Genomic DNA, 15,390 nt, shown 5'->3' on the forward strand with positions numbered 1-15,390 from the left:
CCCCCCGTCCTTTTCCACCTTTAACCACCCCATTATTCCAAAGGGATGGAACTCGACCCCTTCAGATTTGAGGCCACCCCGTCCTTTTCCACCTTTAATCACCCCATGATTCCAAAGGGATGGAACCCAACCCACTCAGATTCAAGACCCCCCGTCCTTTTCCACCTTTAACCACCCCGTTATCCCAAAGCGATGGAACCCAACTCGCTCAGATTCGAAGCCACCCCATCCTTTTATTCCAAAGGGATGGAACCCAATCCTCTGAGATTCAAGGCCACCCCGTCCTTTTCCACCTTTAACCACCCTGTCATCCCAAATCGATGGAACCCAACCTGCTCCAACTCGAGGTGACCCTGTCCTTCTCCACATTTAACCACCCCATGATTCCAAAGGGATGGAACCCAACCCGCTCAGATTTGAGACCCCCCCGTCCTTTTCCACCTTTAACCACCCCATTATTCCAAAGGGATGGAACTCGACCCCTTCAGATTTGAGGCCACCCCGTCCTTTTCCACCTTTAATCACCCCATGATTCCAAAGGGATGGAACCCAACCCACTCAGATTCAAGACCCCCCGTCCTTTTCCACCTTTAACCACCCCGTTATCCCAAAGCGATGGAACCCAACTCGCTCAGATTCGAAGCCACCCCATCCTTTTATTCCAAAGGGATGGAACCCAATCCTCTGAGATTCAAGGCCACCCTGTCCTTTTCCACCTTTAACCACTCCATTATTCCAAAGGGAGGGAACTCGATCCCCTCAAATTCAAGGCCACCCCGTCCTTTTCCACCTTTAATCACTCCACTATTCCAAAGCAACGAAACTCTTTCCCCTCACACTCCCGCCCCCCCCACTCCCCTCAGGGCTGCCCGGCCCCGCGCGCGCGGGCGGCTCTCGCGAGCGGTGACGCCATCGGCGCGCGCGGGCGCGCAGGCGCGGCGGGGCGGGCCGGGGCCGCGCTGTGTCACCGCGGCCATGGAGTACCTGATCGGCATCCAGGGCCCCGACTACGTCCTGGTGGCCGCGGACACCGTGGCGGCCACCAGCATCATCCAGATGAAGCACGGTGAGACCCTGGGAGCCGCCGGGGCCCCGTGCTGAGCCCTGGGCGGGCAGGGTGCCGCAGGGCCCCGCGGTGTGCGCGGTGGGGTGCGGCGGGCCCGGCGCTCGGGCTGAGGGGAGGCTGTGCCCGGGGAGGTTTCTGGGTTTGAGCGCTGCCGGGTCCTTCAGGGAGGTGTAGTGGCTGTAGGAGCCAAAGTTGGGCTTAAATCGGGGGACTTTACCCTCTTGCTCCGGGTGAAGTCCCCAGTCGTGACCGAGTGTGACCGCTCTGTGTTGGGTTGTCAGCTTAATTTACCTGTTCAGGTCAGCGTGGGCTTGTGATCCCCAACCTCGCTTTGCACAGCAGTGTAAAAGGGTTAATAACGATGTGTGACAGGAGGTGCTCACTTGTGCCTAATTCATTGCTAAAACGTAGTTAATGGGAGAAAGGCATTGTGGGGACTAAAAGTATCAGTGAAATTCACAGCGCAGGACGCAGGAGCAAGACTGAAACATGGCTTTGGTTTCTTTGTATGGTAAAACATCTAGGGCATCACCAAGTCTCTGGAATTGTCTAAAATCAATTTTTTTTTCTTGCTAGACTGAAGCTTGTTCTATTCTAAAGGCTGTACTTTAGTAGCTTTTTAAAAACAAATTTGTAGAATACAAAATTGCCAGATCTGTACAAATGAATATAAATAAATCTATAAAAAATGTCATAGTGCTGCTTTTACCTCAGATGTTTCACTTCAAGTCTGTGATGGTCGGTTGGAGCAGTGTTAGAGGCCCTTCTGAAAGCTGGTGGTATATACAAAATAAAAATGTTATCATTTTAAATAATGTTTTCAAAGTTAATTTTGGTTCCATATAGGTTTGTTCACAAGCTACTATTTATTTGTAAATCAGTTTCAGTTTTCTAGATGACCTAATTGCCCCTTCCAGTACCTGAAGGGAGCCTGCAGGAAAGATGAAGAGAGGCAGTTTACAAAGGCCTGGAATGACAAGACAGAGGGAAAGGCTTCCCACTGCCAGAGGGCAGGCATAGATGGGATATTGGGAAGGAATTATTCCCTGGCACAGGGTGCCCAGAGAAGCTGTGGCTGCCCCTGGATCCCTGGCAGTGCCCAAGGCCCGGTTGGACAGGGCTTGGAGCAGCCTGGGACAGTGTGAGGTGTCCCTGCCATGGCTTTGAGCTCCTTTCCAGCCCAAACCAGTCTGGGATTGCAGGGCTGGGCAGTGTCAGGGCTGCCCCTGAGCTCCAGACAGCAGCTGCAGTGCTGTGATGAGTTTTGACATCATTTTAGGGGATTGTGACACTCGGTGCCTGCCTTGCAGCAGGGATTGTTCAGCACCATTCAGTGAGCTGCAGGTGGAGGCTCGGTGTTTGTGCAAGCCCTCAGTGGAGAAAAAAGATTTTCCCTTCAATCCAGCAGCTCCTCAGTGTCTGTCTGGGATATCCAAGTGCCAGATACCTGCTCTGGTGAGAGGAGACTCTGTGAGCACAGGATTGGCTTCAGCACTGTCATTGCAACAGCTTGGATCCCCTCAAACACAAACTTAAAAACTGTCCTAAACTGCAGACTAAAAATATGGCTAAACTGACTAAAAATATGGGTTACTGTTCCTTAATTTCCTGCTTGTAGGTCAGCTTCATTATGATTTATAATCGTTACTTCAATTTTCATTCTCTTTGGTTGTTTGATTTGTTTTTCTCCTCAAAAAATGATAAGCCAAACAAAAGAAATGTTTTATTCATGTAAACTTCTGGTTTTTGGGACTGCTGGATATAAGTAAAAGGGCATCATTTGACATGGAATTTGTTTCTGGATTTCCTAAGATTGTTTTGCTCAATGTGTTGATATTTCAGATTTATATTAAATTATTTGCTTCTGTTGCAGAATATTTGAAAAAAGTTAAATAGTCACTGAGCAAAATTCTTACTCCTGATCCCAGGAAGCAAAACCTTGTGCTTTGAACACAATATTCTGTGTGAAGCTTTATTCTTTCCTACCTTGCTTCTAAAATAGGAAATACTATATATTTTTGGAATGCCTCCCTTCCTGAAGGGCTTTGTTTCTCTTCAACAACTCTTGTGTTCTGTGTCTGTGAGACACCAAATGTCAGTCTGTGCTCAGAAAGGAAGGCTTTTTATCAAGGTGCTCCAGGTCATGATTCATTTATCCAAATCTCTTTCTTGCTTCTGTAAAATCCTGATGTGTCAGGATATTGCCAAAATAATTTATTCTTCCTTGTGACCATGGCACTCACAATATTTTTCTTTGCCTAGATCATGACAAAATGTTTAAGATGAGTGAAAAGATTTTACTGCTGTGTGTGGGGGAGCCTGGAGACACGGTGCAGTTTGCAGAATACATCCAGAAAAATGTTCAGCTCTACAAAATGAGAAATGGTGAGTGAAGCAGGACACTGGGAGTTGGCAGCAGAGCTAAGGGTGGTTCCCAGGTGAATGTTGGTGGAAAGTGCTGTTCTCAAACCTTCTGTGAAGATTCTTGCATTTTTAGTGTCCAGCAAAGGTGATAATTCAGGCAGGATGCAGAAATAAGAGTCTGGATCCAAATCCTGGAAACCTTCTTTGCAATATAAATGACACAAATATTTTACTGACAGACTTATTCTCTTAATACATCCATTGCATGCTAACTGTCACCAGTTCTGATATATTGGACAAAGAAGTCAAGCTACATGTCCTTAATATTTTAATTTTTTGAAGCCATTTATTTCTATGGTCCATATGAAACACCCAGAGTCTGAGGGCTTGTAGCTTTGAGAATAAACCAGAATTAGACAAAAGGCTCTATTTTGTCACTACATTTTGTCATTTCAGAGAAGGTATGGGAAGGTGAAACATGAGTGATCTGGGCTGTTACCAAATCAATATTTGTCACATTTCTCCTCCAGGCTATGAATTGTCTCCCACTGCAGCTGCAAACTTTACCCGGCGGAACCTCGCGGACTATCTGCGCAGCCGGGTGAGTAAAGCTGAGAGGTGTTGGCACAGGTTCCAGGGAGCATTTCCATCCTCACATAATGGACTCTGAAAAAGGTGGGAGCTGCTGTTTTTGGTGATGAATTTGGAGCTGGCTGCTCAGTGATGTAGTAGGGTCAAGGAACATCCAGTGCTCTGGTGTGGGTAACAAGGGATTGATGGGTCACAGGTTGGACTCAATGATCTTGAAGATCTCCAACATCACTGATTCTGATATTCTGTGAGTTCACATTGCTGAAATAATGTCTTAGTAAAATAGAACTTGATTTGCTTATTTGAAATTCTTATCACATCACTTATCAATAACTGATACAGCCATAAACTTAAAATTCCAGCCTTGGGCCCAGTAAACACTTTGTCACACACTGCAGACGCGAAGTGAATTCAACTTCCTGAACATCGAGATAAGGTTGTGGGTTTCATGCAAATGCTCCAAATCCGTTTAATCTTCTTGGAAAATGATTTCATAGAGCAAAGCTGTTTGATGTACTTAGGACAACAAGTGCCTTTTGTAAACAGCAACATGAAGCTTTTTGGTAAATACCACATCCAAGTTGGGGTTGTGTTTTCAAGTTACTGAACTGCAATTAGTGATGTTTCCCAGGGTGATTTTTTTCAAAGTATGAAAAGCTGCTGTGAGGGGGCAAACAAACCTTTAATGATCTAAGGTTAGGAAGCATTTCATTGAGAAGAATGTAATGTGCTACATGAAAGAAAACAGGAAGAAAGAGGATGTTGAGAATGAAGTTGTTCAGCTCTGTCAAGGATAGAGTGTGGGATAGCCCAAACTGTGTTGCTGTTCTAACAGTGCACTGCTCAGGCCTGAAATCAGGTTTTACAGTAGCAAATAAAGGCCAGTATTAACCTCAGAGCTGTATTGTTGAGAATTACACATGTGGAGTGAGAGTTCTTCCAGAACTCATGCACAGGAGCAGCCAGAGATCATTGTTCTCCTTTCTGACATGAATCACAGCTGCAAGTAGAAGTTTTTCCTTGTGGATCCTTTCCAACTCAGGATATTCTGTGATTCCACACTGCTCTTCTGGTTTCAATGGCTTAATCCAGCTGCAGGCTGGCAGGTGATGGTTGGCAGTGATGCTGTTTGCTTTAGCTTGTGTTGAGGTGTGGTTTGGAAGGTCTGTGTGTGTTCTGTGCATTCCTGTGCAGTTCTCGAGGCTGATATGAAGCAGTGATGCTGCTGGGGCCTGGCCCTGGTGCTGATGGCTCATCTCAAGGCCTTGACCTGCACAGATAAGTCTGAGTCCCCTTTCAGCAGAGGCAGCCATTTCTTACATATGATTTAAAGTATTTTTAACAGGCTTTTTGATAAACCTGCCCATCAGGAGGCAGCACTGATGAGGCACCTTTGTCTTCCTCTGCGCCGCATCCCTTGTGGCCTGATCCTCCCTGTGGCTCCACTCCTTGCTGAGCCCACTCCTTTCTTCCAGCTCACCTTCTGCAGAAGGCAGCAGCGTGGGGAGGACACTGGCAGAGGCAGATGTGTTTATTTACCAGAGACAAAAACGCTGCTCTGGTGCAGATGGCAGCGCCCCAGGGCACGCAGCGCTCTCTGACACTGCTGTCACACTACACTGATCTCCACATTGCAGGCAGAAGCTTTTTTCTCTAACTTAGCACTTCACGGTTTGTTTGTGGCATTTAGAATTTTATAATACAAGCCTTGCCATCAGAGTTGTTCTTTTTCTGTGAATTTTGTTACATTTTCATCATAATATACCAGAAGGATTAACGCTGGTGCTTGAAACTGCATAAGGGATTCCTGGAGGCTACTAAGGTAATCATGTGGATCATGAAAATAAAAACTAAAAGGTAAAACATGCCAGTGCCTCCTGTTAGGAGTGGGAAGATGGTTGAGAAGTAAAAAGTTTGGTGGGGAAAAGTTTGGTACAAAAACGTTTGGTACATTGATCTCACTGCTGAGGTGGGGGGGAGTAGGGAAAAAAGCCCCCTGCCCTGCAAAGGTGATGAAGTTGAGTCTCTGACTGTGATGCTGTTTAATTATAGGTGACAGGGCCTGGCTGGATTCCAAAGGGAGCTCTCAGCTCCTCTCCCCATGTCCACACTTGGCAGGAGGTTTCCTTGCTCCCACCTTTCCCCCCTCGCTGTGACTTTGCCTTGCACCAGATGTCACCGGGCTGTGTCACCACCGAGCTGGGCCTGGGCTGGTTGGCACAACTGTGCTCTTCAGCTGTAAATCCTGAACAATTTCACACATCTCCTAATTGCTGTTGTTATTTTAAATCAAACAGCACCAAGTGCAAAACTACTTGGGATGAGAAGTGGTGCTTCTGTAGGAAGGGAAGTTTGGGGTCAAAATAATGTCCTGGAGTGTTAGTCAGCACTCATTTGATGGCCCTTTAACCACACCAGCCTGGTAAAGAGTTGAGAATTGTTGGCATGGACCAAGTTACAAAAGTCAAGGAAGGAATGGACAAAAGGATTGGGATGCACAAGAAATTCCAGTCCCAGCATTGAGGTGTTACACTGCAAATTTCATTTATAATCATGGAAGTAATAAATAGATTAATGTTTAAATCCTGCCTTTCTAGACTAATAAAGCATGAGGGATAATTATTTACATTGGAGATTTAAGAAGTCTCAGAGACCATTAGCAGGAGAACTTAAAACTGAAAATCAGTTTACAGATGGGTTTAAGTCTGTATAACACCATTTATTTATGGTTGAGTATCTCACATATGCCAATGTTGGTAATTCCAAGTCACACAATAATTTGAGTGATCTTGTGTCATGGCTCTTAAATATCAACTTGTGTGATGTTTCAGAATAAATAAATGATGAAATACAGCCTAATTAAACCAATACAGCTGCATGGTAACTTCTTTCCAAATATTCTTGGATGCTTTGAAGATTAAATCACACAATTTAAAGTGATGTTTTATATATAACTGTAGCCTGCTTTATTCTTTCATACTGTCTGAAAGTAAAAATATAGTGGCATGTGATTTTTTTTTTTTGTTTGTGTGGAAATTTACTGTATTGAGTATCAAAATGAACTTTTCCTATGATGCAGTTAATGTTTTGGCTTTAGGGTGAAATTTTGTTTACTTTTTTAATCTGGTAGTTGCATCATCTTTTTTTTTTCTTATTTTGTTGCTTTGTTGATCCAGGTTTTCCAGCAATTTGGAGATATCCTGTTAGTACAATTAATTTAATAAGAAACATTGTGTAGATATGGAAATACTGGAAGTATATAAAAGCTGCTTTTAAAAATACATACAATGCCCAAATTTTTTCTGATCCTGTGTTTAAAAATAATACAGTGCATGTGTGTTTCATGGTTTTACAAAGTACAGATCTTGGAAGGAGATGTAGGAGAAGAAGAGATGTGTGATTTATTCATGATGGTGGAACACTAAACCAGAACATGGAGTAAACAGCCAAATATTAAAGATTAAACTTGGTACATGCAATAAAAAGCAAATTGCCAGTGAACAGGACACTGTGTGTAACTCACTGTGTGAGAGCTTTCATACGTGCTCACTGGGAGGGGGAGTGGGGAGAGAGCACAGAGCAGGTTAAATGAACAAAGAGTTCTCAGAAACTGCAAAATGTTCACGTTGTGCTCACATGTCAGCAGTAAAAATCCACAATTTTTATGTTGAGTGAAGGAATCTGGCATGAAAACTGCATTCAAGTTTTTTAAAGTTTGAGTGTGTTGTGAAAGCTCTAAAAAAACCCCAAACACACTGGTTTGCAAGAGAATGAGAGTTCTATGTTTTTGTTTGCTTGTGCACTCCATGTTACCAGAAAACCTGATCACTTTTAGCTCGAGACTGTGCTGCAGACAGGATTGATGTAGCATTTTATGATAAGGAATTGTCTAATCAGCTCTGCTGCTGTTCCCAGGTGCACAGGGAATCAGGATTCAGAGATTTGCTGTGAGTGCTCTAACAAAACCATCATTTCTCTTTCAGACCCCTTACCATGTGAACCTTCTCCTGGCTGGCTATGATGACCACGAGGGCCCTGCCCTGTACTACATGGATTACCTGGCAGCTCTGGCCAAGGCTCCTTTTGCAGCACATGGATATGGAGCATTCCTCACCCTCAGCATCCTTGACCGCTATTACAAGCCCGGTGAGTGGAGCCACTGGACAGGAAAATTCTCCTGCTTCAATTTATCCCTTGAGTTTATTAACCAGTGAGAGTGACATTTGCTGAGTCAGGTGGCATTGCTGTGGTGTAACAGATTGGAACTTGACTTTTTCATAGATAAATGGAGCTCAAAAGGTTGCCTTTGGTTTTTCTAGCATGGAAACAGAAAACTAGTCAAGTCCTTAAATTTTTTTCCTGTTTGCAGCATATCAGACTGGGAGTAAAGGACATTTCACTTATTCTGAAATATGATTAGACTTTCCTGGACCATTGGCAGCTGCTAGTCTGCTTTTAATAAATAACAGTTTGACAGCTCTATCTTCTTGCTTGTCTGTTGGCTCTGACATGTACATTTTCCCAGAGTATCAATATTCAGAGGTCAGTCCCAGATGCTATTGCTCCATATCTTGGATTGACTCTGTGTGTGATAAATTAAAAACATTCAAATGAAAAGATGTTCCTAGCAAGATCATCTCCAGCACTCTGGAGTGGTGGTGATGAATCACAGAACATGGAATGGTTTGGGTTGGAAGGAACCTTAAAGCTCATCTCATTTCACCTCCTGCCGTGGGCAGGGACACCTTTCACTGTCCCAGGGTGCTCCAAGCCCTGTCCAGCCTGGCCATGGACACTTCCAGGGATGGGGCAGCCACAGCTGCTCTGGGCAAGAGAGGTTTTAGACTGATTCACATTTCTGTGCACTTGGCAGCTGCTCATCATAACTCTTGCACGTGTTTGTACCTGTCTAAACTTTCAGTTTTAGCATCATAATCCAATGCCAAGAAAGATACGTGGCCCCATCCCCACTGTGCAGATAAGGAAATGTGCAAAGCACAGAATATTGTTAATCTGACATCTTTGGCTTTAGCTACAAACTATTTGACTCCTGTGTGCAAAGCTGAGTTTAAGTTATTATCTCTGCTCTGAGATTAGAAATCCTTTCATCTACCTCCTTCAAGAAATGTAACTATAAACTGATCATTTTCATTTAACTTGCCTGAGCTGTGGATACAGGTCTGGAACAAAGCCTAGAAAGAAGTTTTAGACCCACCAACCCTGTTTGTTTTCTAGTCATGTCCCTCAACATTCTATTGTTCCATTTTCACCATTCCTCGTGGAACAGAGGAAAATAATGAACTTCATTGTCATAGCTTGTCACCCCTATAGAGTGCTGGATTTTATCCTGAAGTGGGAGAATAGCAGGAGCATCCCACACGTGCCTTGTCCTTTATTGAGCTCATACCCAGCAGGAGCATCCACTAAACCCATCTCCACCTCCTGCCCTGGACTGGGGCAGCTGGAGCTGATTTAGAGCTGCAATAATCTGCAGGAGAGGGAGGTGGCTGTGCTGCTCTGAGCCAGGCCCTGGCCATGGGAGGCAGAATTCCGTCATGCTTCCCATTCCCTGTAACAAATCGATTCTCAATGGCTTGTTGGGGCGTGAGCACCGCGGTGCAGAGCGTCCTCGGGACATCTGGAAAGTGTTTTCTGTGAGCTGGGAAGGAGAGGTTTTGGTGCTCAGCTGAAAAGTTGTTTAAATTTAATAAAAGTTTCTGTGGAGAGAGATGGCCTCTAATGAAATCAATCTGTGGATCTTTTCCCTTTCAGGTATCACACGTGAGGAAGCTGTGGAGCTCTTAAAAAAATGTCTACAGGAGGTGAGTGTCTGAGCTCGGGCCCTGATGCTCCTGAGAAAGGAATGTTTGTTTGCATTCATTCCTGATACTTTCCTGTTCCTCTTGCTGCATTTCTTGCTGCCTTTGCCAGAAGGGTAATAAAGGCACTGGCCAGATGTGGAATAGCTACTGAGGAAAAGGATTTACAGGCAGTTGCATTGCCTTTGCATGGTTCACGTCCTCCAGAACCTAAACTTGAGCTTTTTGCGTGCTTAGCATAATATTGATCCAGACTTTTCCCTCTTATGTTTCTTCTGAATGTACTGCAGCATGCTTGTCACTTGTGTTACACCTAAGAACTCTTAGAAGCATATACTAATTCTTTTCCAGCTTGTGTGAGGTAAAGCCTTGACCTTAAAGTTCATGACCAGTTTTAGTGTCAACATTAGACTGCAGACATTTCAGACACCAAGGCTTTTATTGTAGGAAAATAGTCTTTATCCTTGTCTTTAAGAGATTGATTTGAATGTAACATCAAGAAGTGCTCCAAAGAGGTCCTGTTTGAAGTATCTTTGTGTCCAAAATTTTAGCCCACTCTAGTTTTCCTGTTTAAATGTCTTGCTAACAGGCCTGGCTATTTTACATCTCTACCCAAGGTTTGTCTAATGTGATCCATCTTACAACAAACTCCCACTAATTCACTCCTGAGCAGTGAAAATCCCACCCTAGTTCCTAATATTTCAGGTCACTAAAACCAGGATAGAAATTTAAAGTATACTTTTCTCTTTGGTATAAGCTTTGAGTGAATCTCATTTCTTCTTTTTGTCTTTGCTGAACAGCTCCAGAAACGCTTCATCCTCAACCTGACCTCCTTCAACGCCCGGTTCATTGACAAGGAGGGCATCCACGAAGTGGACAATATACCCCTTGCCAAAGTGGAGTCCTAACCCCCAAGATCTTTCTTCAACAATCTTGTTTTGTTCTCTCTTGGTTTTTGGTTTTTTTTCTATTCATTTGAAGTACACGAGTAATGTACTGCAGTGGGAGCTCGAATAAAGCCTGACATTTATATAGCCAGTTTTATCTTTTTATTCCACTGATCCTTCCTGAGAGGATTTGAGTGAATTGTTCCACAGTGAAAGTGAAACTTGATTTACAGTTCATGGGGGCACATTCAGGTTATTTATCTTTCCTCTTCTGAGATTTTACTGCTCTCCAGATTTCTTATTTGTGGGGAAATTGTGTTTTCTAGATGACATTGTGCTGTCATCCCTCTCATCAGTAAAGCTCATCAAACCCCAGGCAAGTGGTCCATGCCAAACATGCAGCATCTACATTATTTTTTCAAAGATGTTACCACTCTTTGCTGTATAAATTATTAATCAGGTTTTCAGAGACCTAATTTGCTTTTGATAGAGTTTTTTTTTTTTTTTTCACTTGAATTAGATTGATACAAAGGTTTCCAAGTAGAATGGATTTTGAAATGCACTTTTAACTCACCTGGCAATGGTTCTGTTACTGGGAAAGAACATTCTGCTGGCACAGTGGGTTCATAACTACATTAAATAGAATTTAAGTAGTATTTTAAATAGAAACTAATATATCAGTTGTGTGATGTTTCTTAATTGATGTGTCTGTACATTTAGAAGTACATGAAAGCAGTTCAGTGAGAAATTAAACTGCAGCACTCCTCATAAATCTTTGAATTACTCTCAGCTAGCTAGAGCTTTGTTTCCTTGAGAATAACCCCTGATGATCCATCTAGGCTCAAGATGCTGCTTCCCTACAAAACCCCCATTCATGGAACAGCCTCAGATAATTATCATGTGGCTGATACTTGTGGTCTGCCCAGAAGTGATTTTTCTGAGAACAGTTTTTGGTGTGACTCCTTCCCTACTTGAATTGGCATTAAAATTGCTCTGGATGCTTATTTTTATGTTGGAATAAGCTCATAAAAAGAATCTTGGAAGTAGATGTGTGCAGAATAGTGTGCAGACTGATAGTTGTGTGTTGTGGCACAAGTTCTCAGCTGGAGAAGGTGAGTGACAGACCTTATTTGTTTAAGCTTTTTGGTCTTACCTCAGTGGGCTGTTTGAGAAGATTTGTTTTCTCCCAAAAAAAAGTTGTCAGTCTTAGAGTATTCCTGTCTTCTGGAATGGATGAGACTGAGACTTGCTTAATGACACAGAAGAAATTTGCAGCTCCAGTGCCTTAAACTCACCCTTCCTCTTACTTAAATCTAATTCTTCCCTGGAGTCCCATCAGGCTTTGTAGTTTAATTCTTCCCAGAATGACTTTAATTACAGCTGGTTTTGCTGTAATGCCTGCAATGGCTTTTATTTAAGGCCAATGGCACAGAACTCTAAAACATTTTGCTACAACTCACTTTATCTCTTGAAAACCTTTTAAACTTTCACACTCAGCAATCCCCAGCCTGATGATTTCCTCTTGGCAGGTCACATTTAACATAAGCAGAGTCGGAGCGTTGTCGTTCCGCCACTGAAATCTCACCCCTTTGTGTTGCATTAATCTACTTGTTTAGCTTAATGCAGCATCTCTAATTTATTTTCCCACTGATGTTGAATGTTTTTGCAGGTTTCTTGTCTCATTTCAAGCTCATCACTGCAGAGGGGCTGAGCTGATGTGATATTTTTGTCACTGCATATCAAAGCAGCGATGCCTCTTCATTGGAGGGATTCATTGTTCAGACACCAAACTGTGGTGTGGAGCTTTTGGGTGATGTGAGCCTGGCAGAGAATCTGCCTGCAGTTTTTATTGGCACCTATTTTGCATGCAGGTGATTAATAAACATAAAACAATTATTCTCTGGTTGGATCCAGGTTGCAGTGGAACATATGTTTTGCCCGAGGGCAGGGCCCAGGATCTGAATCCCCCATGGAAAGGAAGATCCAAGGGGTTGCATCTGAAGCCAATGGAGCAGCAACCTTGAGGAATGAATAAATACAGCCCTTGATTCCAAACCAGGAACAAAAGAACTGGCCCATGATGAGATTGGACTGTAGCCTCTAACAGAGGAGATTTTTTTAAGGACTTTCCAAGAATTCATACTTTTTAAGGAAAAGTGTGATACTTTGCTGTATAGTTTACTTTTTAAAATGTGCTGATACTCAGATTCAGAAGCCAGTTTGCATTTTTGACAGTATTACATGGAATCTGTTTGAAAAACCAATATTTAAGTTAATGAAAGAGTAGAAAACTTCTTACCTGCTTCACATTTAGCCCTAAAGCTTCTGAAAACCATATTTAGCCTGGAATCCAGGAATCCCTTTTCAAAAGAATTCACCTCTCCATTTGTATTTGTCATGACAGACCTCTTTCATAAGAAATCTCAGAAATAATTGAGCACTGCAAGAAAATACTGCTTTGTACTAATTTTTGTGGTTCATATTATGAGAAATGAATGTAGCAGTCAAGGTACCTTGTTCCTGGGGCACTGTGGCCACGGTGAGCTGCTCTGCCTGGCCTTGCCTGCTAATTCTGACCATATGTTTTACTCTCAAAGCCTCAGGGCCCAAAGAGTTAACAAGGCTCTTTTTCTCGTGTTAGGTTTCCTGTTTAAGGATGGGCTTTTCCTGGGGAGCAGATCATCACCAGCTCATCTCTCCAGAGCTCTGAGTGAGCTCCAAGATCAGTTTACAGATTCTCTGTGCCTTAGGCCACCTTGGGTTGGGAGTGCTTTGCTGGAAGAGGAATGTGAGCGTGGGTGCAGCGCTCACGGGGCTTTTTCTTGGTGTTAATTACACCTTTCCAAGGAAGAAAATCTGTGTTTTGGGATAGACCTCCCTGTGACCAGAAGCACTGGCCCAGAGGAGCCATCAGAGCTCAGCTGCCTTGTGGAATTGGTCTCACAGAAATCTGTAATGGTGCCAACACAGTTCTGCTGCCTAAAAGTGACTCCACGACTCGAAAGTCCTCCCTGAGTGAAGTGACAGCCAAGCAGGGACATCAATCAAAAACTGAAATGCCTGGAAGGTGAAACTGCCTCCCATGCTGCTGGGTTCAGTTCTGTGGGGAGCTGCTGAGCCCCCCAGGCTGATTCACCTTCCTTTCCCCAGGATTTCTTCAAGAAATCCATGGCCCTGTTAAACCAGGAGATGCTCCAGCCCTGAGCAGGTGAATGGGCTCAGGCAGGGACAGGGTAGCAGTGCAAACCTGAGTGTCCTCAGAAATTCATGAGACTGAATAGTAATAGTAATAGTAATAATAACTATAAGTATAATGATGATGATAATAAATAAATTCAACCAAGACATGCTCCAGCCCTGAGCAGGTGAATGGGCTCAGGCAGGGACTGGGTAGCAGTGCAAATCTGAGTGTCAGAAATTCATGAGACTGCCTAATAATAATAATAATAATAATAATAATAATAATAATAATAATAATAATAATAATAATAATAATAATAATAATAATAATAATAATAATAATAATATTTCAACCAAGAGATGCTCCAGCCCTGGGCAGGTGAACAGCCTCAAGCAGGGACTGGGTATCAGTGCAAACCTGAGTGTCCTCAAAAATTCATGAGACTGCCTAATACTAATAAAAAATAAATAAATTAATAATAATAACAACAACAGCAACAACTAGAAATAAAGAGTGTGTGATCAACCCTGCATCCTATGCTCTGCAGTCCCTGAGTTCATCTTCTGCTCATGGTGATCAGGCACTGGCAGAAGCTTTGTCACCAAATGGAGCTGTCACTTCCCAGAGTCACGATGTGGGAGCAGAGGGGAGAGATGAGGCTGAGCTCTCCCGAGGTTGTGTTTTCCTCTGCTCCTGTCTCTAGTTTTGACAGTAGGCTCCTCCAAGAGGCATTAGGCCATGCCAGGCCTGACATTAGGGATTATGCTCATAGGATTTGGTTGAGTCCATTTTCCCATCTGAAGCAGGGACAATATATTCCTTTTGTATTAAATAATTTAACATTTAAGGAATAAAAACCCTCTCTTTGCTACCTGTGAAGCACTATATTTATATATTTAAGGAAAAATTAATTTATCCTACTTGTAAAAAGTTTATCCTTCAAGCCATTTTTAATTCTTTCAGGGTTTAACCTTACATAGAATTTCCATGTGTTGTTATCAGCCATCAACAGTAATTTAATGCAGGAAATTTTCACTGATCAAGCTAAACAGACATCAGTTGTTTTAACAGATTAAAAAAAAAAAAAAAAACAACAAAATGTACATGGTGGAATTAAAATATACAACTTGTCTATTTTCCATGCCCTTGACTATGTTGGTTTAGATCTGACCGGCTGAAGACTATGTTAAAAAATAAGTTAGTTGTCTTGAAAATGTAAAGTGACAGTTTAAGTGTTTTGTTTCTGTGCTAATGTGCAATTAGGTCGTTATCCAATAAGCTGATTCATGTAGTTTAACTGGAGACAGCTGTGGTAGGCAGAGAAAACCCTTGGCTGTTGGGGCATGGGGAGAGGGTGTCTAAAAGGATCTGTTTCACAACTGCCAGGATGGTGTTTTCCCCTGTGTAATACAGTAAAGTTAGCAAGATTTATGAAAAATTCAATTCTGCTGATCAGATCTATAGAGAGAAAATCAAAATGAA

At 42.9% G+C, this 15,390-nt stretch overlaps 1 protein-coding gene across 1 annotated transcript; it reads left to right on the top strand.

Moving 5' to 3' along the window:
• The first annotated feature begins 941 nt into the window (after positions 1 to 941).
• Positions 942 to 10,878, top strand: PSMB2 (proteasome 20S subunit beta 2). The gene is made up of 6 exons (XM_063177395.1): positions 942 to 1,066; positions 3,329 to 3,451; positions 3,961 to 4,031; positions 8,005 to 8,167; positions 9,794 to 9,843; positions 10,641 to 10,878. The coding sequence occupies exons 1-6, from the start codon at positions 976 to 978 to the stop codon at positions 10,746 to 10,748; spliced, it is 606 nt and encodes a 201-aa protein (XP_063033465.1). The 5' UTR covers positions 942 to 975; the 3' UTR covers positions 10,749 to 10,878.
• The last annotated feature ends 4,512 nt before the right edge of the window (positions 10,879 to 15,390 follow it).

Source organism: Melospiza melodia, chromosome 27, assembly GCF_035770615.1.
Source record: "Melospiza melodia melodia isolate bMelMel2 chromosome 27, bMelMel2.pri, whole genome shotgun sequence".
NCBI classification, from domain to species: domain Eukaryota; kingdom Metazoa; phylum Chordata; class Aves; order Passeriformes; family Passerellidae; genus Melospiza; species Melospiza melodia.